The sequence below is a fragment of the Prunus mume genome, linkage group LG4 (assembly GCF_029339155.1).
Source record: "Prunus mume cultivar Tortuosa linkage group LG4, ASM2933915v1, whole genome shotgun sequence".
Lineage (NCBI taxonomy): Eukaryota > Viridiplantae > Streptophyta > Magnoliopsida > Rosales > Rosaceae > Prunus > Prunus mume.
Genome location: NC_142701.1, coordinates 19,913,020 through 19,938,235, shown reverse-complemented (window position 1 = coordinate 19,938,235; position 25,216 = coordinate 19,913,020). Strand labels below are relative to the sequence as shown.

At 37.0% G+C, this 25,216-nt stretch overlaps 4 protein-coding genes across 9 annotated transcripts; 3 read left to right on the top strand and 1 right to left on the bottom strand.

Annotated features, from left to right (window-relative positions):
* Window positions 1-2,508: 2,508 nt before the first annotated feature.
* Window positions 2,509-6,668, top strand: SCPL25 (serine carboxypeptidase-like 25). The gene is made up of 8 exons (XM_089051164.1): window positions 2,509-2,962; window positions 3,967-4,170; window positions 4,694-4,869; window positions 5,064-5,342; window positions 5,437-5,567; window positions 5,677-5,772; window positions 5,882-5,987; window positions 6,089-6,668. The coding sequence occupies exons 1-8, from the start codon at window positions 2,698-2,700 to the stop codon at window positions 6,233-6,235; spliced, it is 1,404 nt and encodes a 467-aa protein (XP_088907290.1). The 5' UTR covers window positions 2,509-2,697; the 3' UTR covers window positions 6,236-6,668.
* A 1,093-nt stretch (window positions 6,669-7,761) lies between these two features.
* EXO70E1 (exocyst subunit exo70 family protein E1) lies at window positions 7,762-10,884 on the top strand. The gene is made up of 2 exons (XM_008232657.3): window positions 7,762-8,175; window positions 8,362-10,884. The coding sequence occupies exon 2, from the start codon at window positions 8,643-8,645 to the stop codon at window positions 10,608-10,610; it is 1,968 nt and encodes a 655-aa protein (XP_008230879.2). The 5' UTR covers window positions 7,762-8,175; window positions 8,362-8,642; the 3' UTR covers window positions 10,611-10,884.
* Window positions 10,885-11,575: 691 nt separating this feature from the next.
* RIK (RS2-interacting KH protein) lies at window positions 11,576-18,248 on the bottom strand. 3 transcript variants are annotated; one of them, XM_089051159.1, is made up of 13 exons: window positions 18,027-18,248; window positions 17,125-17,362; window positions 16,748-16,846; window positions 16,609-16,643; window positions 16,433-16,508; window positions 15,959-16,063; window positions 15,800-15,877; window positions 15,164-15,257; window positions 14,942-15,059; window positions 14,019-14,565; window positions 13,530-13,544; window positions 12,425-12,626; window positions 11,576-12,188 (listed from the first exon to the last, which is right to left on the bottom strand). In XM_089051159.1, exons 1-13 carry the CDS (start codon window positions 18,092-18,094, stop codon window positions 12,067-12,069), a joined length of 1,797 nt encoding a protein of 598 aa, XP_088907285.1. In that variant the 5' UTR covers window positions 18,095-18,248; the 3' UTR covers window positions 11,576-12,066. The 3 variants fall into 3 exon arrangements, with proteins under 3 accessions (XP_088907285.1, XP_008230877.2, XP_008230876.2); XM_008232655.3 differs by lacking the exon at window positions 13,530-13,544 and having other exon boundaries at window positions 14,019-14,306; window positions 14,457-14,565; XM_008232654.3 differs by lacking the exon at window positions 13,530-13,544.
* Window positions 18,249-19,109: 861 nt separating this feature from the next.
* On the top strand, window positions 19,110-23,502 carry LOC103330103 (alpha/beta hydrolase domain-containing protein VTE7). 4 transcript variants are annotated; one of them, XM_089051162.1, is made up of 11 exons: window positions 19,110-19,540; window positions 20,327-20,421; window positions 20,505-20,602; window positions 20,725-20,774; window positions 21,082-21,177; window positions 21,746-21,835; window positions 22,108-22,200; window positions 22,341-22,436; window positions 22,593-22,658; window positions 22,925-22,985; window positions 23,120-23,502. In XM_089051162.1, the coding sequence occupies exons 1-10, from the start codon at window positions 19,289-19,291 to the stop codon at window positions 22,958-22,960; spliced, it is 972 nt and encodes a 323-aa protein (XP_088907288.1). In that variant the 5' UTR covers window positions 19,110-19,288; the 3' UTR covers window positions 22,961-22,985; window positions 23,120-23,502. The 4 variants fall into 4 exon arrangements, with proteins under 4 accessions (XP_088907288.1, XP_088907289.1, XP_088907287.1 ...); XM_089051163.1 differs by having other exon boundaries at window positions 23,078-23,218; XM_089051161.1 differs by lacking the exon at window positions 22,925-22,985.
* Window positions 23,503-25,216: the final 1,714 nt, after the last annotated feature.

Here is a 25,216-nt window from a genome sequence, read left to right as displayed (position 1 = left end):
TATAATTAATATTGGTAGAACACTGGAGTTCTCCTATATATATATTTATATATAAAAGAGGCTACTTTCATTAATTAATTTCTGCATTTGAGAAAGTGAATCAAGGGTATCTCAAAAACCCAAATGAGCAGGCATACATACATACATACATACATACATACATACATACATACATACATACATATGAGCATTTCAAGGTTTCTGCAGGTTCATGAGTACTCATCCACTAGTGTTGAGAGAGAGACGAAAGCATTGACCAATTGAAAGTGACCATCACCTCTCTTCTCTCTTCTCTCTCTCTCGTTCTCTCTCTCTCTCTGAGTTTGCTTCATCTCTTGGTTTTCTTTTGTTGCTCTTTCCAATAATTACCAGTGTTTTAAGGCTTTCAATATCATCCACTTCTTCTTTCACCAAAAAAAAATATCATCCACTTCTTCCAACCACTCTCTGCGCTGTGCTCATTGCTCTCTACTTCAGTCATAAATATCATCATTATTTCCACACTCGTCCATCTACGCCTACTCTACTCTACAATTACTGACATATACATTTTTTTTTTTGTATTTATTGATTAACATATATTACTACTAGTTTGAACGTGATATATCTTGGCTTTTTTTAAGGGTACAAGCGATAGTTTAAACTACAGGAGATGAGGTTTCTCACACACACGTAACACACACTATATATATATATATATGTATGTATATAGTATAAATACTTGTATATAGAAGTATATGTATACATATGTATATATTCCAAGTACACATTCTTAAAGGAAGACAAGAAAGGGAATGCAGCAGAAGCGTATACCATCTTGTCTTGGCAACAAAGTTAGAAATTTCAAGCATAGAAACTTCTATAGTCCTTGTCAAGCTTACCCCCATAAGGTCCAAGTACCAGCAAAGCACATAGTGAAAATTATAACTTTCGAAAAAAGAAAAAAAGAAAAAGAAAAGGCTCAATTTGATGAAAGATAAGCGTCCACACACACACACACACATATATATATAATGATTGTATAGAGATAGATATTGGAGGAGGTTATGATGGTTATGGAAAACAGTTGCTAGTTTTGGCTGCATACAAAATAGTGGAGGCTGAAGCTCTTGTTGTTCATGAAGTCTTTTTTCAAAGGCAATGCAAGTCCAAAAGAGCTTCTATCATCGCCATGGCCACACACACACCATGCTATTTTTAGAAATCAATGAAACCGCCCTCGCGTGCACCTAAAGACAACCATACAAGAAAAAGTGCCTTTATTTTTATGTGGAACTGCTTTATTATATTATATATATTTTCTGAAAAGTTTCCAAAACAGTAAGTTTTACGTTCGTCATATATTATATGGTGTAGATATTATGCTTTCTTACTCTATATCTGTATAATATTAGATCGACGAGACAAGAAACCTTACAGAACATGGATTTTCATGAAAGTCAAAAGTTAATTTGAGGGATGAAGTTGGTAACTTAAGAACAATCACATGATTCATATGTACTTGAAAGATTGTATGTTTTATGCGATATATAAGAAGGCCATGTAAAAAACATTAGCTAAAAGATTTGAAAACTTTTAAGAGTATGCCGGTTTCGTAGATTGTTGACTTTGCGATACAACTAAAGGTCTACATGTCTAAAGTTTGAAGACTGACATCGATCAAATCCATGTATTACCAAAAAACATAAAGAGTATTTTGAAAATTGAACCTACATATAACAAGAGTATTGCAAGTCCAGTTAAGTAAGAACTGCCACAAGCATATATATAATGTCTTAAGAATAGAAAATAAAAAACTTCTAAGCAATTAGCAGCCAGTTTTTAGCTGTTCTTACCTCTATGTAGCAGAGAAAAACTTAGTTGCAATGAGAAACAATTCTTACCTCTATGTAACAGAGAAAAACTTAGTTGCAACGGAGAACAATAATTACCAAATACTACAAAATAAAGCGCGAAAATAATACGTCTCTCACGTTATATATTATCCAACTACCTTATTGTATGACACAAATTATTAATTTTTTAAAACTAAAGTTTGCAAAAAATCTGATCAGAATGAACACATTAAATGTTATCCAAGCAAAACAAAACAAAAAAACAATTAAAAAATTGAAGAAGAATAAAAGGAAAAAAGAGAGGAAGAGGGGATATAAAGCCAACGAAGATAGAAGAAAGAGGCTGGCCAGGGCCAGGCTAGTCAAAGTCGTCTCCCGTGTGGTATACCGTATATGAATACAAGAGGAATTAATGGAGGATTAAAGGGGCAGTTTTAGGGGCATGAGAAAACCATAATTGCTCCTAAAATTAAGACAGGTTAAGACAACCCCCCCAGCTATAAAAATCACAGAATTTATGTTTGGGTCCATTTTATCGCAAATTATCCTCTGCTAATTGCTTGCCAAGGCCAGCTGGATTTGACCAAAATATGGGCTCTCATAGGGGTATAATTGTCTTTTCAATGTGCATGAGTACTTCTTCCAATAGTTTACAAAATTTATTAGGTTCCATGTTCAGTCCTTATTTTATTAGGTCTTGTTCATTTCTCTCTCTCTCTCTCTCTCTCTCTCTCTCTCTCTCTCTCTCTCTCCTATTTAATCCATGCTGAAAAGCAGAGTATTACTTCCCATCAAATACACACAACTAGGAAGAGTGAAGTAGCTAGTACAATATTTTTATCTTAGCTGCTCCTTCTTCTTCATGGTCATGGCCAAAACACAGATCCTAATAATCTTTGTTTTGCTTCTTATTGGGTTGTTTACTGGAAGCCCTGGAATTGTAGTAGCAAATGAAGAAGAAGAAGCTGATAGGATTGTGGCGCTCCCTGGACAACCCAACGTCTCTTTTCAGCAGTTTTCTGGATATGTCACTGTAAATCACCATGTTGGCAGAGCCCTCTTTTACTGGCTCACTGAGGCTGCTCATGATCCCTTGTCGCAACCTCTTGTTGTTTGGCTCAATGGAGGTTAGCAACCACATTCTAACTTTACTACATATATACAGCGTCCGCAGAATAATAACGTCTGGACGTCCACATAGGAGAATTTCTATACAAAATCAGAATATTTGTGTTTGTTGGGTTTACATTGTTCTTGAAGGGGGTTTGAAAAGTTAATATTTACTTACTGTTATATTGCTCCAAGTGACACGTATTTGCAGCATATTTACTCTTTTGGTAGGTTATCTATGCTTTAAATGTCCATGGACAGGGAATATGGTTGCCGACATGATGAGAAAATTATATGTTTGTATGTAGAAAGTTTATGAACATGCTTATTTTTACAAGTAAATATTGTTTATGCATTCTGGCATCTATGTACCCTTTTTTTTTCATTTAGTTTCAGTTTCTTCTTTTCTGTTCTGATTCTGAATCAAAACCCAGTTCCTTTAGGTGTGCCTTCAATTTTTATACACAGAAACGAACAAAAAGAAGGAAATTTGAAACAGGGAGAGCCCACCATCAGGGCCTACCCAATGCCAAGAAATGATGATCTAACTACCAATATTATATGTAAGCTAGAGATATTAAAAACTACACAACTTTACTTCCAATAGCTCCAATAACAGATGAAGAGAAAAAAAGGAAACCCATAATTCTCTCTCTCTCTCTCTCTCTCTCTCTCTCTCTCTCTCTCTCTCTCTCTCTCTCTCTGAAATTGAATTGCATGTAGTATACAGACAAATGAGCCATTAATGCTTTGAGAGCAACCAAAAACAAACTTCAATTATTAGCCGTAGCCATTTGCACCAATTGTCAGTATCTACCATCCATGGCATCATTCATGACCAGTGGTTAAGTTTAGCAGAAGAAAAGCTGGAGAGCTAGGCATGCCTGGCATGGCTTAAAGACAAACCCCATTTGGCCCCATATACTTTTTTCAAAATTAAATTTCTATATTTTATTTTAATTTTATTTTAATAATGCAGTATGTTTAATTAGGTCTAATTAAAATGTTTATTTTTTATCAGGCCCTGGTTGCTCTTCTGTGGCATATGGTGCATCGGAAGAGATAGGACCCTTTAGAATAAACAAGAGTGCTTCGGGGCTATACTTGAACAAGTTCTCATGGAACTCTGTGGCCAATCTCTTGTTCTTGGAAACCCCGGCTGGCGTCGGCTTCTCCTACAGCAACCGCTCCTCCGATCTCTTTGACACCGGTGACGACCGCACCGGTAATTTATTCTTAATTAACCATTTACTTCTTACAGTCATTAATTAATTAATCACTAGTAGTTATTATTATGCATTATTTATTTTTAAGCACGAGTGTTTTATATATATATATATATTTATTTATTTATAAAGAAAACTTTGACGGAATGAGAGAAATTTTATTAATAAAATGAAGAATTACAACGGAAGACAACACACCTGACTCGACTTAACAAATCACATAATAGGGTGCTTATGATTATTCATCGAGTGCTACATATGCTGATCACGACTAGCTAACTGCCGTATTGATTATATAAATGATTTTATGGTCCAAAGTCATGACAAGTGATTCAATTATTGCCTTGTTCTTGTTATTGGATACAAATTGCCTTGATTAATTAAGATGACATAACATAATTTTGCCTCGTCATGATCAGTTTGACCTTTGACTCGATTATTAATATAAATTTCAATTACCATGGTTTATCTATTTTTGTTTTTTTTGGCCTACAATTTAATTATGGGGGTGTTTTGATTCAGCAAGGGACTCATTGCAATTCTTGATCCGATGGTTGGATCGATTCCCACGATACAAGGGCCGAGAAGTATATCTTACAGGCGAGAGCTATGCTGGCCATTATGTCCCTCAGCTGGCCAAAGCAATTTTGACCTACAATTCACAATCCAAGCACCCAATCAATCTTAAAGGAATAATGGTACTTATAAAATCATTTGTATGTTATATGTATATACATGAAACGTTACTTTATGGTACAAGCTGCTATGATACAGGTTCACAAATAAGTGAGCACGGTTAAAAATGTGTTCGTATGTCATACGAGTTTGTATCATATAATGTTTCATATTACCTTAATAGTGTAGCATCAAAAGTAATTGACATAAAATGCAGGTGGGTAATGCAGTGACAGATAACTACTATGATAACCTAGGGACGGTGACATACTGGTGGAGCCATGCCATGATCTCTGATAAAACCTACCGGCAGCTTATCAACACGTGCGATTTTCGCAGGCAGAAGAACTCCGATGAATGCGAATCATTGTATAGCTACGCCATGGATAAGGAGTTTGGAAACATAGACCAGTACAACATTTACGCACCCCCTTGCAACAACTCTGATGGAAGCACTTCTACAAGGCAGAGCAGCATGCGTCTGCCTCATCGACCGGTATACTAACAACTAATACTTTTTTAAGTATCTTCAATTTGTATGTAAAAAGAATGTAACCTTATTTTAATCAGTTTTTGCTTTTGGTTTTTAGATGTTCCGGCAACTATCTGGCTATGATCCTTGTACGGAGAAATATGCCGAAGTTTATTACAACAGGCCAGATGTGCAGAAAGCTCTTCATGCCAACATAACCGGAATTCCTTATAAGTGGACTGCTTGCAGGTGATCAATGCAAAACTCAACATTTTTATTTCTTGTTTTTGAGGTGGAGGGGCTTAAGTATATCTTAGTTTAACAGATGATTTGTGTTATTTTATGATAAGCATTGCAGTGAGGTTTTGAATCGAAATTGGAACGACACAGATGTATCGGTTCTTCCTATTTACAGGGACATGATAGCTGCTGGTTTGAGGATTTGGGTTTTCAGGTATAATTAACTTGTATATATAATTAATGTTAATGTTAACAATCAAACTCTGTTCTCATGTGATATTTAATTCATGTTCATGATTTCTTGAACTGATACATATGTGCAGTGGAGATGTGGATTCAGTGGTGCCAGTTACAGCCACTAGGTACTCCCTTGCACAACTCAAATTAGAAACCAAAATTCCATGGTACCCCTGGTATACTAAAAAGCAGGTCAGTAAGATAAATCCCAATCCAATATATATAGAAACAATTTTTTCATGAATTATTATTTTGCATTGTGGAGATGAATTTATGATATGTTGATTGTGAAGGTGGGAGGGTGGACAGAGGTGTATGAAGGGCTGACATTTGCAACAGTGAGAGGAGCAGGTCATGAAGTCCCACTTTTCAAGCCAAGAGAAGCTCTTCATTTGTTCAAATCATTCATTCAAGGGAAGCCCCTTCCAAAGTCCTCATGATAACTGAAAACCAAAGAGAAAAGGAAAAAAAAAGAGAGAGAATTATAAAGACAGGAAAAGGAAAAAATTTCCTTGCCATTTTAATACCTGAGTCTTCTGAATTATTGTTATTGTCCTAACTAGACAAGAAAATGTGTTACTAGTGTTGAGAAACAAGTAGAGCTAGAGAGAGAGAGAGAGAGAGAGAGAGAGAGAGAGAGAGAGTTTGATTGTGTTTTAGGATGTTAGGCAAATGGCCTGAGATGAAGAAAGTTTAGTTTGTAATTTGTGGGATAACCCATTGTCTAGTTTGGCTTTCGCTAGACCTAGTGTAGAAACTCCCTTGGCCAGTGTTTCTTATTCAAGTGGGAAGTGATGATTGAAATGTTTTCACTTATTATTTTTAAGAGTTTTATTAAAAGAGAAATGAGAAATTGACAGCGCCGATTTTTTTTGTTGGGTCTCGGGTTAAGTGCTTTTTCACTGAAGCTATAAACTCTCGTTGGGTTAAATTTTTTTAACCTTATAATTGGACAAACATGAGCTCACAAGTAATCTTATGCTAATTACTGACCCAAAGGCATATCTATTTCACCTAGTTTCCGTGAAAGGCAAACTTGATGAAGGGCCTTTTGCAACGACATATCAAGGCCCAGCGGAAAAGTAGTTACTCTTTGGAGCTTCTGTTTTATTTCTAAAACGTGTCTTTGGTGGAACAATATAGATTCATGAACTTGGAAGTTGACTTTGACCAACCATGATCCTTGTCAGTTTGTTTTGGAGGAAAAAGTTTTGAGAGGAAAATAACCTCTTCTAGAAAAACAATATTTAATAAATAAAAAAGTGAAAAAAGAAGAAGATATTTTGTTTGAGAAATAAAAAATGTCAATGAAGACGATGACAATGGTGAAAACAATAGCAAGTGAAGGTAACAATGGGGTGGAGGAGACAAAAGCAGCCAGGAATCAGGATAAGCTTTTTTTCTTTTTCCTCTTATCGAAAATGACTTCCAAAACAAGAATTTAGAAGTGATGGTTAAGTTTTTGACACCTTTTCCCTTTTAATTTTCATCTAAACTTTAAACAACTCAATATAACCTACGAAATTACTACCAATTTAGTGTTGAAGAATACTTAACAAATTAATATATTTGATATTTATTTAAGTGATATTCGAAAATGAGATATTCGAACACATAACCTTGACTACAAACGCTTTTAACCAAGTTACAAACTCATTACTTAACATATTTTGAAGGGTGGACACACCTGGTTTTCTTCAAACACAAGAAGGGGTGTGTAATTTATGAAAATAAAATGGAAAAATGTGAAGGACGGTTGTAGTTTTGAATATTGTACACACGAGGAGTGGAGAGAGAGACCACTATGGTAAGAGTAACACAATATTATACTTTATCTTTTTGGAAAATAAAAATAAAAATTATATTTGCAAGAGTGTTTTAAATAAATAATACCATATATTACGTCACATATTCCGCTTTAAGATACGTAGTGTATATAATATTTACTTTGTAAGCATCGTAGTCTGCGTAACTAAGTTGGGCAGTAGACTCAAACCGAGGTGAAGGTCAAACCGCGAGGCTTAAATTATGCAAGAAAAGAAAAAGACCACAAAATTCAAAAATTAAAGTCCAGAAAAGTTTGCTTAAATTGAACCCCAGAGTCATAGCCGAGAAAGTTGGTTTCTTTTTCATGTCTAGCCCCTCATCATAAGTGTTCATTTTGACTGCTTTCACTGGCGGGTAGATCTTGCTTGAATTGAAGTCTGTTGTTTTCTTTGTTTCGAGATTGGTATTTCTCCAGCTTCATTTTAACACTGTTCATGCGATTTATGAAGCAGAAAATTTGTCTGTGTTTGCATTTTGATTTGGAGCTTCTGTGTCTCTTTGATCTCCTTTTTGTATGTGTTGCAACCTGCAAAAGTTTGAAGACTGCGAAGAGGTAGGCTTTTTCCTTTGTATTATTGCCTTGTGTAGTACATCTTTTCTATTCAACTTTGGGTTGCTTTGCTTTGCTTTACCTAATTGTTTATAGTGATTGCCACTCATGACCAACTTTTAAAAAGATTGGTTTTTTTTCTTCTTATTTGACAATAAAAAGATTGGCCCTTTGCTTCATCTTTGACAGGACTTTTCTTATCTCCTCGATCCTCTTTTGGGTTCCCACTTCATTTTAGCAACTATTCATAGGTGTTCTGCGTTGGGTCTTCGCCAGTTTTCAACATAAACTACTTCGTTGGATACAAAAGCATTGATTTTGGTTTGTGCCAGCAAGAGGGTATTGTTTACCTTTCTGATTTTTGGAAATTGGAGGTTTCGGTTCAATTGCCAAAGTTTTTCAGTTCTTGCCGTTGATTTGAAAAGGTTTTGGTTAGACTTGTTGGTCTCCATTTTTGGTCTGTTTCTTGTATGTCTATGGGGGATTGCAAGTCTATGCGTCCGGAAATGGAAGGAGAAGACGACTTAATTGCTGCAGCGAGAAACATAGCGAGGGCATTGGGATCAAAGAAGAACCTTACAGATGGTGAAAGGGAAATTTTGGCAAATCTTGGCACCCAATTGTCCACCATGATCTCACTCAGTGAGAAAAAGGGTGAGAAAAGTGGTGATATTGAAGATCGTCTTAATTCTATCCAGGAGAGGGTCATGAGTTGGGAGGCAGATCAGTCTATGATATGGAATTCAGGCCCAAATGAATCTCTGGAGTATGTCAAAGCTGTGGATGAGGCTCGAAGGTTTGTCGAAAGGTTAGAGGGTTTGCGTTTGAATAAAGATGATCAAGAGTATGAGGTGCTACAGAAAGCTTATGATGTTCTTCAAACAGCTATGGCTAGGCTGGAGGAAGAGTTCAAATACATGCTTGTTCAGCACAGGCAACCCTTTGAACCTGAGCACATGTCTTTCCGTTCAAGTGAAGAGGATATTGTGGATGGCAGCTCAATAATCTCTTTTGGGGATGATTCATTTGAGGACTCACTTCAAAGAGATAGTGTTAGCAGAGCATCTGAGGAAGTCGTCATTGATTTGGTTCATCCAGATGTAGTTCCTGAGCTCAGAGGCATAGCAAATTTGATGTTCAATTGCAATTATGATCAGGAATGTATCCAAGCTTATACTAGCATCCGAAGGGATGCCTTGGATGAGTGCCTCTCCAGTCTTGAAGTCCAGAGACTGAGCATTGAGGACGTGCTGAAGATGGAGTGGGGTTGCTTGAATTCCAAAATCAGAAGATGGGTCTGGGTTATGAAGATCTTTGTTCGGGTTTATCTTCCTAGCGAGAGATGGCTCAGTGATCAGATTTTTGGGGAGCTTGGACCAGTTTATTTAGATTGTTTCGTTGAGGCATCAAAGCCTTCAATGCTGCAACTTATGAATTTTGGTGAAGCCATGTCTATTGGTCCCCACCAACCAGAAAAGTTGTTCCGCATTCTTGACATGTATGAGGTGCTAGCGGATCTTCTTCCTGATATAGATGGTTTATACGTGGATGAGGCTGGTTCTTCTGTAAGAAATGAGTGTCATGAGGTTCTGATGAGATTGGGTGATTCCGTGAAGGCAACATTTAGTGAATTCGAGAATGCCATTGCATCAAACGCCTCGACTAACCCTGTTGCTGGAGGAGGAATACACCCTCTCACCAGATATGTGATGAACTACTTGAGGACTCTTACAGACTACGGCGAGACCCTTAATGTGCTCCTTGATGACAGCGATGAAGGTGATTCCATTTCACTGTCTCCTGATACGAGTCCAACCACAGAAGAGGAGAACAAAAGCATTGATACTTCGGGCAGAATTTCCCCAATGCTTCGCCACTACCGGTCACTTGTTTCAACTCTGGAGAGCAACCTTGATGACAAGTCCAAATTATACAAGGATGCTTCCTTGCAACACATATTTTTGATGAACAATCTGCATTACATGGCTCAGAAGGTTAAGGGGGATGAACTGAGGCTCCTTTTTGGAGATGGGTGGATTAGGAAGTGCAATGGGAAATTTCAACAGCATGCAATGAACTACCAGAGAGCTTGTTGGAGTTCCATTCTTTCTTTGCTGAAAGAGGAGGGCATTCAAAATCCTGGTTCAAATTCCATCTCTAAAACCCTCCTTAAGGAGAGGCTCCGCAGCTTTTATCTTGCTTTCGAGGAGATTTACAAGTGCCAAACGACATGGTTGATTCCGGATCCTCAGCTTCGAGAAGATGTGCAAATCTCGACATCTCTGAATGTAGTCCAAGCTTACAGGACATTTGTGGGAAGACATTCCAACGACATAAGTGACAAGCTCATCAAGTACAGTGCTGATGATTTGCAGAATTACCTTTTGGATCTCTTTGAGGGATCCTCAAAATCATTACAGAATTCCAGCAGGAGGTGACACCAGAGTAGATAAAACTGTCAATGTTTATTATTTACAACGGAGGGAAAGCGTTCATTTAATGTTCCCCTCTGCTCATGTATGTTTTGATTGTTAAACAGGTTAGGATCCCCCATGAAATTGAAAGGGGTTCTCTCCCTCCGTAGTTTCGTGTGTGTAATGTAATATAATCAGGTAGGTTCATTTTTTGTGATCCCTGTAGTCCATGTGGTAACTGATATATGTATTGGATGCTAGCGGCAATTCATATGGAACTTTATGTGTTTTAACTAAATCTGTTTCTCTTCTTCTTTTAAGTAATTGAGATGCATGTTATAGATTGTCAAATTTGAGAGACTCTAATAAAGTCCACCAGGATAGCATGTAAGAAGATTTAGCGCCAAATAGTCAAATATAAAATCAAAGACCCGGAACGTTGAGGCCAACAAGAAGCGGTCTGATTATTCAGCAGCAGAATTGTCAAAACAGAGTTGCAAGCAAGCATGTGGTCATAATGCATTGAGACGTCAAGGCAAGGGGAGCTGCATTTCATTTCATTGCCTGTCCGGCTAGGAATTTGGCAATTGATATTGTCATGTGGGCCCCTGGAAAAGTATGTTTTTGTTGGAAATGTCATCAATGTGAAGGTAGTTGTACCTTGTAGGAGACACTGAATAGGGAGCCGCCTTGTCTGTGATTCTGTGGCTGAGAAGAACCCCTTCAGAGCTAAGGCTGAGTCAGGCCTGTCAAGGCCCCATACAAGTGGCCTTGGACAAGTATTGTGCATCATTGCACGACCTCGTAAAATCCACTGATTTCCTTTTTCTTGTTCAACTTCATTTATTTTCCAACAAGTGGATCAATTCTGCAATGACCCCTCCCATCATGAATTCAATTTTTCAGTTGGGTTTCTTTTAATGACATGTACCTTTTAATCGACAACTCAGCAGATTGAGTAAGCACAGTAATAGTATTAACTCATCTAATGAAGAAAAACAGCTTCAAGTCTTCAACTGGATAGAAATTCACAGAAATGGATTAAGTTAATGGGAAATACAAATGCAAAGAAAATTCATCACGAACGCCTTGTGGATACATAATACACAACTTCGGATCTTACTGATTCCCATATAACCTTTGGCAGTGAATATACTCGCATGCTGACAATCTAATGAAACTAACCCTTAAACCAAAACACAGAAAAACAAATACGAATCTACACCTGTACTTGATACAACATAGCTCTTCCCTTCATTCTCTAGGAAAGAGCCCAATGACGGCCAAGAGAAACAGAACTTGAATTTCCGAAAACGTAAAACAGCAAAAATCCACTGCACTGCCTTTAGCTTTCTCATGACAGCAATATCCCACCACATGGAGCTGGATGAATCCATTCATTTGCATGTATTTAGAGAAATTCCGATCAGGAGCCATTAGTTTGTCGCAAACAATTGACCAGCTTATGCTAACTGAAAACTCATAATGCCCAGAAAGGCTTTCGAGCTGTCACTGCACCAGAATTGCTTGTGGGTAATTCTTTGTTAGTTTCCTCAGAGTCATCATCATCCTCACCATATTCCATCAGCTTGACCAAAGTATCTGAGATAGCCAAAGTTCAGATATATTTATACTTTTTTTTTTTGGTCAGACATTCATACATCATCGGTATAAAATCACAAACGAAATTACAGATAAGGAAAGAGAACAAACAATATACCATTTTCCAACTCCCCACCCCCCCAAAAACACACATGCAAATAACATCTCTAGTCTTCCCATCAAAATTAGCACACACCGGAAAGAGAAAAACAAGCAGAGCAGGTCTTCAAGCTTACCAGGGACATCAACAGATTTTGTTTTGGTCAGAACGTGTGCTGATGAGGTGAATTTTGGTGGAGGTGGCGGCATTGTTCTAGGTAGGGGTGGTGGCATTCCATTTGATGCTGGCTGGACCAATTTCTTTGGAGCTGGCATGGTTGATACATTTCTCACACCCAAATCTGCCAACAGTTCATTTGGCTTTGACATTTCCAGTTCCTGCATCCAGTTAGGGAGAAAAGAAACCAAAGGGAAAAACTAACAGTTCAATAACCATAAAATGGAGGTGTTATGTAATAAAGTTGATTAATAATAACCTAAAGATTAAATACTGATATCTGCAACAGCAAAAATTAATTTATCTAAACAACCAAAATCATATAGGCACAAAGGTACGACACTCTATAAAGGACATACTTAAGTTAGTAGAGACAATGGATTTCATATCATCAAGCAAGTCTAGCATCTAGAATGTCTTTCAAGGATATGGCCAAGTTCATAAAGGTATACAACAAATAGAAGGAAGTGTGAACTGCCTCATATAATGACTAGTACAAATAAACTTTTGCTTACAGCAGGAGCAATCATAGATCAAATTCCACTAGTAGGACCCACCAGCATGCACATCCAATTTTCTCACAAGCAAGAGGTTCAACCATCAATACCAAAGCTAGTTTTATGTCGATACAACTGCCATAAAGTATGAGTAGCTGAGATTTTGCATAACTCTTGACTCATTAAAACAGTGGAGTGTTCATGAGATGCACATGAAGTTGGCATTGGTCGTGACGGTACCTCTTCTCTGTGAGTTTTGGCTGTGCATGCTGCTGGTGACAGCCCAAGAAGGAAACACTAAGAAATGAAGAACTCCAACACTGGAATGATTTATCACAAACTGATAACCAACAGAAAACAAAATATATTATCATAACTTGACCTAAGTATATAACATTAAACTAAACCGCATGAAATCTAGGTTGTATGTGGAATATAGCTCCAAAGCCACAAGTGAACCGCAATGGCGCCTCCAAGATTGAAAACCCTGTGAAAAATACAAACCAGTGGCCCAATAGAGAGGTCCAGTATTGGCATGTTAGCCTCATAGAAGGTCAGAGAAAATACCTGGAATAGCAAGCACTGCAAGTCAGTACAAGATTCAATTACATTACAGTGATGACAAAAGACCAATTCAAAGTAAAAATTGAACATTTAGCAACATCATCCATTTACCTAAATGGTCATGTTGGTGCTGAAGAAAACTCAACATTTATATATTTATATGTATATATATATATGCATGCAGAAAAAAAAAAAAAAAAAAAAGGAAAAAAAACGTATGGACATATCTGGTATCTTAGTTGATGGGAAGTTTACCCAAAGACAACAGTAATGTCAAGAAAATTAGTCTCTCCCTAGTCCAAGCTATATGGACGGTTAACTAGCTAATCAAGCTATCTTAGCTTGACTTGGCATTTGCAAGGTCAACCGAGACTTAGCAGTATTTGTGGTTATAACCCAAACATACTAGCTGAACAATATATAAAGGATAGAACAATAATGCAGGACCAACTGGTCTTTGTGGATCAACAACCAGGGAGCATGCAATGGTACCTGATGGACTTTTGAAGGACCAACTGGTAACTCCTGAAACTTCCGCCTCTGTGACTGTGGAGGTCGTTTCTCCTTTTCAGAACCAGAAGTGGAGTTAACATTCAACTTTGGTTCAGTGCTTGGCGCTGATGTTGTGGGAGCAACTGTAGAAGGGATAGGGGATGACTGTCTAAGGGCAAGAGCAACTTGTTGCAAAGGTGTGACTTGAGGATATATCCCACCGTATCCATTGTAGCTTGTTCCATTAGATAATAGAGGTAGAGGTTGGGGATAACCACCAATGTTTGCCTGAGATTGCACAGAGTTTAACAACCCTCCAGGTTGAGATATTGCCCCTTGAGAAAAGACAGTAGCGACCACAGGGGTTCCAACAGAGGAAACTGCCGGAGCTGGTGTAGCACCCACAGTTGGAGACGACAAACTTGTAATTGTTTTTACCTCAGTTCCAGAACTCTGAACTCCAGCCAACAACTGATGCGGTGGTGGAACAGCACTATATACCTGCTGTGGGGGTGGAACAGCACTACAAACCTTAGAGGATGAAACCCTATGACAGAAAATGGCAACAAGTTATATACCATACCTAATTACAAGCTACAGCACAAACCATAAAAGCTAATGGAAACCAGATATTCATGCATTGACAGAACCAGCAGAATCCGAAACTCAAAGTTGCTGCCATTGCAGATTAAAATCCAACAAGTTGGGTGAAACAAATAGTTATTACCAAGGGCAGTTGAAACATGATTATCTCTAATTGATTAAATGATGAAAGGTTTGGAAACACAAGTAAATAACATGTTTCATTTCCCAAACTGAATGTAAAACCAAGAACAGAGAGAAAATCCCTCTTGTCATATTTTGCCAGAAGTTAGAACAGTTCTAGCCATGCAATGCCTTAGAACAATTGAAAATCTAATTACCTGGAGACACCACACTCTACACTGATTGTATCCAAAAGATTTTCAGCCAAAAGTTTAGCATCTTCAAGACTTTTTGAATTATTACTTGACAAGAATAAATGCAATGGTAGCTGTCCTTCTGCAAGCGAAATAAGTGAAAATAGTTAACAATAGCCAACAAAATATCAGTATGCTGGAGTAAGAAGCTTGCAATACGATCATACTGCATACAAAAGGTGATACCTTCGCCATTTACACTCTCAAGATTTCCTGAACCACGCCCTCTGAGTGACACAGTTGCTCCTGTTTCATTCATAATGTGATTTATATACTGGTCCTGCATGTACCAAACCAAACCACCACCAACACAAAAACAATTTCTCCCAATTGTATGGAGATGTCAGAGAAAGCTTCAAACATTAGAATCTCTTATCTTCATTATGTGCAAAATAAACTGCTTAAAAAGAAACAAATCAACCCTCTTACGAGCATACAGATTATATATAGTAAGTGCATATGACACTTAAAGCAATGTCAACATGATAATATATGATACAGATGAAATGAACACTGGCCAACATAGAGTTGTAGAACTCATAGAGAGAGAGAGAGCAGGAGGGGAAAGGAGGGGGTGGTGTTATGATACAGATGAAATGAACACTGGCCAACATAGAGTTGTAGAACTCATAGAGAGAGAGAGAGAGAGGAGAAGGGGGGGGGGGGTGGGTGTGGGGTTGGGTGTGGAGGAAGAGATGAGATGGAAAGAGAGGTTGAAAATTATTAACTTGACTACAAAGTACACTGCTAAATCCTAAATCCATAATTTCTTTTACTGATAAGACAGGTGGACGAGGGGAGGAAAAAAAACTACTAACTCACATTTGGCCCACATATACGAGCAGCAATGTTCCATGACGGATCTGCGTCAAAGCCCAAATACACACAAGTGTTTGGTGCCTGAGTAACCAGATTCAATATGAGAATTTCTGCAATCAATTTTCCATACCATCAAAAAGTTGACATTTAATGGAATCATACCGTCAATCCGTTGCTCATAGTCGGATTCTGACCCTGTTTCAGCATTTCTTCAACCATGGCAGCTGCACGGTCAACTGCTAAAATCCGTTCTGCTGTCTCTTTTAACTGGAAAGCCATGATTATGAAGAAACCAAATCCAAATTCCTCCATGAATTTTTTTATTAAAGATGGACACTTTGACAGACGGGGGACTTTTAGAAAAGGCAATATGGCCCACAGTTTACTATACTAATGATTGTTGTTGAACTATCTAAACTTCACAATCGACATCAATGAGATAAGTTTAAAATATCTTCCATATGATGATGACACATATTTTGAGAAAAAACTATCTAATCATGGGTGGACAAAAGAAATTCTCACCAAATCTATTGCACACTCTCATTATCAAACATAAGACATCCATAACAGTCAGATTAACAGAGAAGATTTTCAATACAACTTATGCTCCAAAAATAAAGCTAATTTACTTACATTAGCCCCTGCAGAAATATGAAGATATAATGGCTTTTCACCATCAGTTGATGCATTTGGTGGACGATACTTGCCCCTGTAAAGGCAATTTAGTATACGCATTACACACATGACGCATGAACTAAAAAAAAAACAACTATAAATGCACCTAGTACTGCCATTGAAAGCCAATCAACCTTGTTATCACCACAGCACCAGTGCATCTTTGGATCTGGAAGTAATATACACCATCAATCTCAAACAAAAGAACCATCCATTACAAACTAAATGTAAATTAAGTCACTATATTTTCTTTTGAAGGAAAAAAAAATAGACCTCCTCCTGTGTTTGGCGTTTTGTCAGCTTATAACGAACAAGAGACTCTGCATCGTTGATAACAATTTCTCGTGCTATTAACTCATCTTGGATCTTTGGCTATAAATCATTGAGCAAAACAAACAAGAAATTTGAAACAAATCAATTGCAACATCAACTGGAATACAAGAAAGAAAATAACAATTAGTGCATAAGTGGATCCTATATGAAAAACAATATCCCAAAATAATGAATTATGATTGGATGGTGGAAGTTCCAATTTATGCAAGCTCCAAATCTTCATGTGCGCAATATAAACTAAATGCAGCAAAATTCAAGCAAAATAGATCTTTTAAAGCTATGAAAAGTGAATAGCCAATACCCAAAAGGTAACTCACTTGAATTAATTTTTGGATGACCGTGGCAGTCTGTTGCGGTATCAGAGGTATCTGATACACCTGAGGGATGGTAGGACAACTAGCCTCAAGTGGATTCATCAGATGAGCACCAGTCACTGGTGTGCCAGGAACTGTAATCCCACCAAGCAATCCCGCATTTCCCAATGGGAAAGCCCCAGGCACTGCTAAACCAGCTGAAACCAAGGATGCTGCAGGTTGATCCCACTTTCTTTTCTTCCTGTAGAAAGTGCTAAAGGTTAGCAAATTTTGGGGGGACCACATGATTTGAAATACAAATGAACAGTGGCATGCGCAAGCTCAAGCTTGCCCTAATCACAATTCCCAGAATTAGATATCTTAAACTAAATAATAAAACTAAACGATCCTCACTAACTTTTTTTTGGGCAATCAAGATCATGGTTCAGACAACACTACTGGCCGCAGAACTTTAACAGTAAGCCAAGTCCTCGTGTCCAATCTATTTCAAGTAATGAACGTCAGCTTATATCCTTCCATCTTTAAACATCCAATTCAAACACTGTTTAACAAAAGGGGGGCACATTTCAACCCTCATCCCCACCAACGTCTTGCAAATTGGAAAGAAATTGATAGTCGAACTATCATGATGCAGAGCTCACACCAAGCAATACCAAAATTGCAAATATGTAAAAACTCCCAAGAAAAAGAAGAAACCCCTTAAAAACCCTTCCCATGCATCCAGCATAAGAGCAAACAACCACAACCCTCAACCATGTTATTACAGTCAAACAAAAACATAGTGAATTAAATTTTGAAACATAAGAAGAAAATCCAGTGAAAAAATTACAAGGTCGTAATTGAAAGATATGAAATTTAAATTTGTCAAATGAATTAGGGTTTTAGTCGAATGCGAGGGACGGTACCTTTGCCTTGTTTGTGAGGCATCATTGGGCACATCCGAGGAAACCCTAGCGCCACTATCTTCCGTCATCGCTGATTTCTGTTCACCTTTTTTTTGCAGAGAGATTACCCAATATCAATCTTGGTTCTTTTTTCTGTTTTTGTTTTGATTTCTTGGTTCTGTTTAGTTTCTACAATTTTTTGTTTCTTTTCTTTTTCGTCTCTTTTTCATAAAATCTGGCCTCAAGTATTTTATATTCAACGTCATATAATATTCTCCAGTGCGAAGCCAAAGCCCAACGGCACATAAAGGCCATGAAACAAGGCCCAATAAAATAGACAATAAACTTATCCCAGAACTCTTTACGGTTCGGGTCTTCCTCCTTGTAAATTATATAAATTTAAATTATTTTAGATTATTGCTTGTATCGAAAAATTATGATTTCAATGAATAATCCGCAAACATTAAACTGTGCATTGTGCGTTGTTTCTTTCCTGGACAGTTGGACTATAGCCCTCCGTTTAAATAAGGGAAAATAATTTGAAATTGAGTTAAAAGTCGAGAATTTAGGAGGAGAAATTGACAAATCCCTTATTTGGCAACTTAAGTAGGAAATTTATTATATCATACAAGAAAAAAATCATAAAAATTGAGGCCTCAAATTCTCGAGTTTAATTTCTACTAAAATAAGCGTCATTTCAAAATTTCCATAAATATCATTTACAGAATTTGATATATAAATCTAAATATTAAAATTATTAATTATTAAAAATTAAAATAAGGGAAATTAAAATTCTGTTATTTTTAAAATTCTATGTAATCCTTCATCCGAACGGAATGTGGCTGTTTACAAGTGCACTACTATTTGTGCATCTTTTGTGTTTCGGTTCAAACAACGCAATCAACATAAATGCACCATCTGCCCAAGATAATGCCAGCATTTAATACGCATCCTCTGACGCTCTGAAAAGGTCGAATTGACAAGTACTTCTGGTCCCACTCTCTGAGACTTCAGTAAAGAAATAGGTTACGGCTCCTATTGTGACTTAGTAAAGAACCATCTTTTGTTTTGGTAAATACCACGAGGTCTTCATACACCCTGTTCGGGATTTACCTTGTCCCAAATCGTAGGGTGCTCTCAACATATTGAACCCCTGCCGAGGCTGGCACCTGGTAGGTGGTCACCACACCTTGTGTTAAAGAACCAGCTTTTGCATTGTCCACAATATATAGTTTCTGTGTGCTCTCTGTAAAACGTTACGGCTCCTTCTGCTAATTCAGAACATGATGTCTCTTATGTGGGGTTCCTCCTCACCGCCCCCACCACCACCAGAAGCAGCAGTGAGCACGATGGCAAAGAAATGTGGAGGCTCAAGGGGTCTTCTGAGCAGCAGCAGGGGTGTGGTGAGTAATTCAAGTGGTGTAGTTGCTTCTAGTACTACTCGGTTTCCCTCATTTCTTCCAAAGGAGGTGGAGAAAATTAAAGACCCTTATGCCAGAACCTTGGCTCAAAGGATGGAGAGGCTCCCTGTACAGGTAGGTGCTATTAATTTTCTTTTCTTTTCTTTTTTCCCCATTCTTTTTTTAATTTACTTCTTCTTTTTTTTTCTTCGAAAGATCTTTGTTAATTGTTGTGTACGTTTTGTTTTGAGGTAGCTGGTAGCCATTTTTCTAATAAAAAAGGTTCCTCATTTCACCATTTTCATCTTCTTCCTTCATTATTTCCAACCTGCAAACTCTGTCTTTGTGTGAAAGGGAAGTGCTTGAATAAGTGCATTTTGTTTTTACTTGATTACCTGATGTCATTCAACGAAAGGAAGTACTCCTTTTGCCTTTTTCGATGTTTGCTACCCAACCTTTGTTGTTGGGGGACCCTACTAGCCCCGAGGGTAAGGCTCGTGCTTTGTGCGACTTCACCACCAAGATCAAGGTTTAGGTAGACGTAGACAACCCAAGATCACTATGCCTCGTCTGAAAAGGCAACTAATCACTTTAATGCTCTGTTTTGTTACAAGGCCACGTTACTAGGCTTGGCGGCTTTTGCTTTTTTTGTCCTGGTGTGTACTCATTGAACTGTAGCTTTAGAGTAAACTACAAAAGGTCATAATAGTAATTCCATGTGGCAGATTTTAACTGAAACTAAGGTAATTTCTCCAAATTATTATTATTATTTAAAATAAAAGTTTTTCACTTGAAATTTTACAATGAGAATTGAGCACCATTTCAAAGTACTTACTTGCAACACTGAAAATAGTTTGAGTTAACGTTAGCTGACAATATGAACGTTATTCATTTATTTCTTTAATGCACTTACAATTGCAGATTGGATCCTCTGAAAGTTTTATTATGAGTAGCTGTGTGAAACCTCATAAACAAAGTGAGATCAATCCAGTGGTTCTCCTTCATTGCTTTGACAGGTTCATTTTAATCTTTGCAAATTGCAAATTGACCATTACATTGTGATGTCCTGCTGAACATGTTTCATGTTTGCATCTGTTAGCTCTTGTTTAGAGTGGAGGTGCGCATACCCCCTGCTTGAAGAAGCTGGGTTGGAGGCTTGGGCTGTTGATGTTCTTGGGTGGGGATTCTCTGATTTAGGTTCATTCACCTGTCTTTTCCTCTTTGTTATTTGGTCTGGATTGGACTTTTTTTTATCCTATCTCTCTTTTGCAACAAATGCTTCATTGTTCATCCGTTTAATCATTCTTTATTGGTACTAGAAAGGCGCCCACCGTGCAGTGCAGCATCCAAGCGTCATCATCTCTATCAGGTATCCATCATGTACTGTGGTTTTCTTCTTCTTCACTCTGTTCTTTTATCCAGAGAACGTCGTTTCTGTCTCAAAGTTATGCCCTTGGTGAAAAATGCTGTTTGTTTGTTTCTATATATCATGTGATGTAATAATATCTTTGGTTGGCAGCTCAGCTAGAAAGTTGTCTACAATGGATTGGATATTTTGCTATGTTAATTACATAGTTGGCATTGGATTAAAACTTTTATCATCTGTTGTCAAAATTGAAATCTAATGTTATTATTTGAGCTCAACGAACTAACTGGTTTTCACGTTTCAAATATAGTTTTGGAAGTCCTACATCAGAAGGCCAATGATATTAGTTGGACCAAGCCTTGGTGCTTCTGTTGCAATTGACTTTGCAGTCCACCATCCAGTAGCTGTAAGTAACTCCTACTTTGAGCTCATTAGCTCTACATTCATTGTTTAATAAATTATTTAGTGTGCTTTCCATGGATTAATTTTCAATTCAGACCATTTTAGCGGTTCTATCATAAACTCCAATATAAGTTGATGCCGGAGTTCTATTTAAAAGCTGTATATAGACTATAGCATTTTGGATAAACTTACAATAAAAAGTTTGGAATTTTTTTAAGGCTTCTGCGAAGTGTAAACCTGCGATTCTTAATAAATGAATCAAGAAACGTTCGATGCAGAAAAACCTCTGTGGCTTGAAATTGAGTGGATTTGAAAAACTATGATCTGAGTATTGACATAATTGAGTTGACCATCATTTCCTGAACAAATACTAAAACTTATATACCTGCATGTATAAGATAATTAGCTAACTTTTAGGAGTTATTGAGGCAACCTGGAGTCTATGCGTCTGGTGTCTTAACATTGCTGCATTGCACTCTTACTCTGCTCCTCCACCCATTAAATTGTTGGCCCTCACTCTTGTTGTTATTTGCCTGATGATGTCAAGCTGATTTTAATTTTCTATTTTACAGGTTGAAAAGCTGGTTTTAATAAATGCAAGTGTGTATGCAGAAGGCACTGGAGACCTGGCAAAGTTACCTAAATTCTTGGCCTACGCTGGGGTGGGTGTCCAAAAATGCTTGAATTTTACTTCTATAATTATATCATCAAACCTGATGATTTCCAAAGGACGATGTTCTATTATTGTGATGTTAAAATATCATTATGTGCATATGATGTGAGATCATGCGATGTTTGTCAACATTAGGAGGCGGGGAAATCGGATATTTTTCATTGCTCTGTCCTGCCTACTACACCATTATGTCAATCATACATGAAATTTTCTTTTAATGAACTTCCTTAATGTTATGATTCTGAACTTTTTATTCACCAGGTTTCTTTATTGAAGAGCATACCTCTACGCCTTTATGCAAATTTGTTGGCCTTCAATGGCATTTCATTATCTACAACCTTTGATTGGACTAATGTGAGTTTATCCTTTTGGTAATTTACTCTTCCAATGGAACAGACAATTAATGCATTTTTTGAAAATTTTATCTTGGCATATTTGTCTATCTTGTTAAAGTAGGTCTAATGAAAATCTGATAGAGATCCTGCCCTATTCAGGTTGGCCGTTTACACTGTTTGCTGCCTTGGTGGAAAGATGCAACAGTCAGTTTTATGCGTAGTGGAGGCTACAATGTTATTTCCCAAATAAAACAGGTAGACTCTCAACATATTAATGGATATGGTATAGTGCAAAACAGAATTCCGTAAGTCCGGATGGGCAATGAGTAGCTTGAAGTCCTGTTAATATATGATATCTGTGGGCAACTAAGCTTCTAGGAAGGACATGCAGTCTGAAATCTTATTTTACAGGTGAAGCAAAAAGCACTTGTGATTTGCAGCGAGCAAGATCATATTATCAGCTACAAACAAATATTGGTCAGTTTTGAGCTGCTACTTAACTTCTGTGGTTAAAACTAAACTAAGCAGGTCAACACAAATGCATTTTGTAACGAATGGCCTCAGCATGTTTCAAAGTCATTTTCAGATAGGAGACTGAAATTATGCTCTTGATTTTAAAAAGTGCATTAGAGATTTGGTATTATTTGAAGTTTGCAACAGACTTATTTGGCAGTCAATTAAAATAGATTCAAAACTGAACAAGCCTGTTTGAAGTTAATTATTCTGATTTTTTTTTTTAAAAGGTGAATGAGAACTTCAGCCTCCAAATGGGCAATTGATAAGCATTTGCAACCCCTCCTTCCAGTAATTTTCTTTTCTTGCTGTTCTTAGGAGGGCGGCTGAGCTATATTTAATGTTTGCTCATTAGTACAAGTAACTCTGAACATTTATTTCAGGCACAATGTTTTATACTTCGCCTTGTTGTAATCGAAATGCAGAGGCTACGCTGTGAGCTTCCGTACGCAATCATGCGGCTAATACCAGATAGTGGTCACCTCCCTCATGTTGAAAATCCCACCTCTGTTGTGAAACTAATTGCAGGGTTTGCTCGGAACGATTGTTGCTGAGGACGAAACTGTTGCAGAATTTGTTGGACTTGTCCTCTGCTACTAAGAGGCCTGTTCTCCTTGGCAATAGTGATGTATTTCTTCGTAACACTTTTTTCCATTTGTAGTGCTTCTGAATTTCAGAGGATGCCACCCCAGAATTAGATTTCTTTTATGTTTGCAATGTGAATCTGAATAACCGATGGAACAGTCCGCCAAAAAATAGTATGATATTAGGAACAATAAATAAATAATATTCCTCTCTCCTTTGGCAATGATTTTTCATGATGTTTGATGCTCTATGTGTTTTATCCGGTTTGCTTCTAGGAGTTGGTTTCATTGTATTTTATTTGGCTCATTGGTCCTACCTTTGTGCTTGAATTGTAATAATAATTTAGCTGTAGCCCTCCTTATTCAGAGGGCTTGGATGCTTTCGATTCTCTGTAACTGAATTTGTTTATCAATGACTTTTCATCTTTTGAATTGTAATACTAGTTTAGGATGTAACCCTCCTTATTCAGTGGGCTTGGATGTTTTCGATTCTTTGTAATTGAATTTGTTTATCAATGACTTTTCATCTTTTTCGTAATTTTATTTATTTATTTAAAAAGTTTACACCACTTACATTACTTTTATTTTATTTTAATACAAGCAATAATCTACTTTAAAAACTAATCTAAACTATGGGGAGGGATATTCAAAATCAGGTAAAGAGTGGGGAGCACGTTCGCTCTAGCCATCGGCTTTAGTCAACTTGGATAAGTCCATGGGTGCCACATACATTACTTGGCAAATGATACATTGTATAATTATTTTATTGTTAATATGTGTGTTTTACATTTACATTTTGTTTAGCCAATGATTAAACATTTCCTTAAAAAAAAGGGAGTTTCACTAAAACACCCAAAATGGGGGTTGAAATTATAAAAAAACCCAAGCACTATTTAAACATATAAACACACCCAAAACTCATCATTACACACACTCAAAACCCATTTATAAACACACCAAAAAAGTTGACTTTGGGGTTGATTTTGGGTGTGTTTCTATGTTTAAATAATGCTTGGGTTTTTTTATAAATACATGTCTAGAATTGGATTTATTTATAAATTTGTATAATAAAAAATTATTTAGGGGTGGTTGCAGTTCAGTAACCGTGAATTTTTGCTCAAACCGCAAACAAACCGACTATTTGTGGTATGGTGATTTTTGAAACCGCAAACCGACAGCTTTTTGTGGTTTACCGCAATGCGATAAACCGCAAAAAGCAGTCGATTACCGTAAATTAGCGGTTTAAAATCACAAGTTCTTTTTGTGTCATAAAAATCCAATCTTCCACATTTTAGGCCTAATTTTGATGCTTCTTTTGAAACCTTTTGAGTTCAAGCATACTTTAACCCAAAAATAAAAATTCACAACCTCCTCAACTTCTCAAGTATTCACAACCTAAAGAAAATTAAAGTTAAAATTCAAAGCATTCCAATTAAAGTTAAACTTCTCAAGCATTCACAACCTCAACTTCTCAAGCATTCCAATTCCAAATCCTTTAAAGTTATAAACCAAAAGGAAAATGCAATACAAAATGAATTAAAGTTATAACTCAAAGGAAAAATCCGAGTCAAAGTTAATTAAAGTTACAAACCAAAAAGAAAATGCAATGCACCAATGTTACAAACTAAAGTTACAAACTCAAGTGTTGGTGGTGGTTAGTGGATTTGAAGGACCCCGTTGTGTTGTTTGAGCATCAATGCTATCTACAAAATGCAATTTTTTTATAAAAAAATATAGTCACAGTTTGCGGTAACCTCAAGTTTTGAAAATTAAATACTACAACCGCAATCGCAAATGCGGTTTGGTTCCCCGTAATTGCGGTAAATTGTTGGTTAGTTTTTGCTATTTTTCGGTCTAAAATGTCACCCTTATAATTATCAAATCTTATTGCTTAAAAAAAAAAAACAAAAGAACTACCATAGGTTGTAGTGGACCATA

Excerpts from the sequence above, each read along its gene's own strand:
- SCPL25 (XM_089051164.1), top strand. The coding sequence starts at position 2,698 with ATGGTCATGGCCAAAACACAGATCCTAATAATCTTTGTTTTGCTTCTT. Across the intron at positions 5,568-5,676 it reads TATAAGTGGACTGCTTGCAG|TGAGGTTTTGAATCGAAATT; the intron begins GTGATCAATGCA and ends TAAGCATTGCAG. Across the intron at positions 5,773-5,881 it reads TTGAGGATTTGGGTTTTCAG|TGGAGATGTGGATTCAGTGG; the intron begins GTATAATTAACT and ends ACATATGTGCAG.
- EXO70E1 (XM_008232657.3), top strand. The coding sequence starts at position 8,643 with ATGTCTATGGGGGATTGCAAGTCTATGCGTCCGGAAATGGAAGGAGAA.
- RIK (XM_089051159.1), bottom strand. The coding sequence starts at position 18,094 with ATGACGGAAGATAGTGGCGCTAGGGTTTCCTCGGATGTGCCCAATGAT. Across the intron at positions 16,644-16,747 it reads AACGCCAAACACAGGAGGAG|ATCCAAAGATGCACTGGTGC; the intron begins GTCTATTTTTTT and ends TATTACTTCCAG. Across the intron at positions 15,878-15,958 it reads CTATGAGCAACGGATTGACG|GCACCAAACACTTGTGTGTA; the intron begins GTATGATTCCAT and ends CTGGTTACTCAG.
- LOC103330103 (XM_089051160.1), top strand. The coding sequence starts at position 19,289 with ATGATGTCTCTTATGTGGGGTTCCTCCTCACCGCCCCCACCACCACCA. Across the intron at positions 19,541-20,326 it reads TGGAGAGGCTCCCTGTACAG|ATTGGATCCTCTGAAAGTTT; the intron begins GTAGGTGCTATT and ends TTACAATTGCAG. Across the intron at positions 20,775-21,081 it reads AGCGTCATCATCTCTATCAG|TTTTGGAAGTCCTACATCAG; the intron begins GTATCCATCATG and ends TTTCAAATATAG.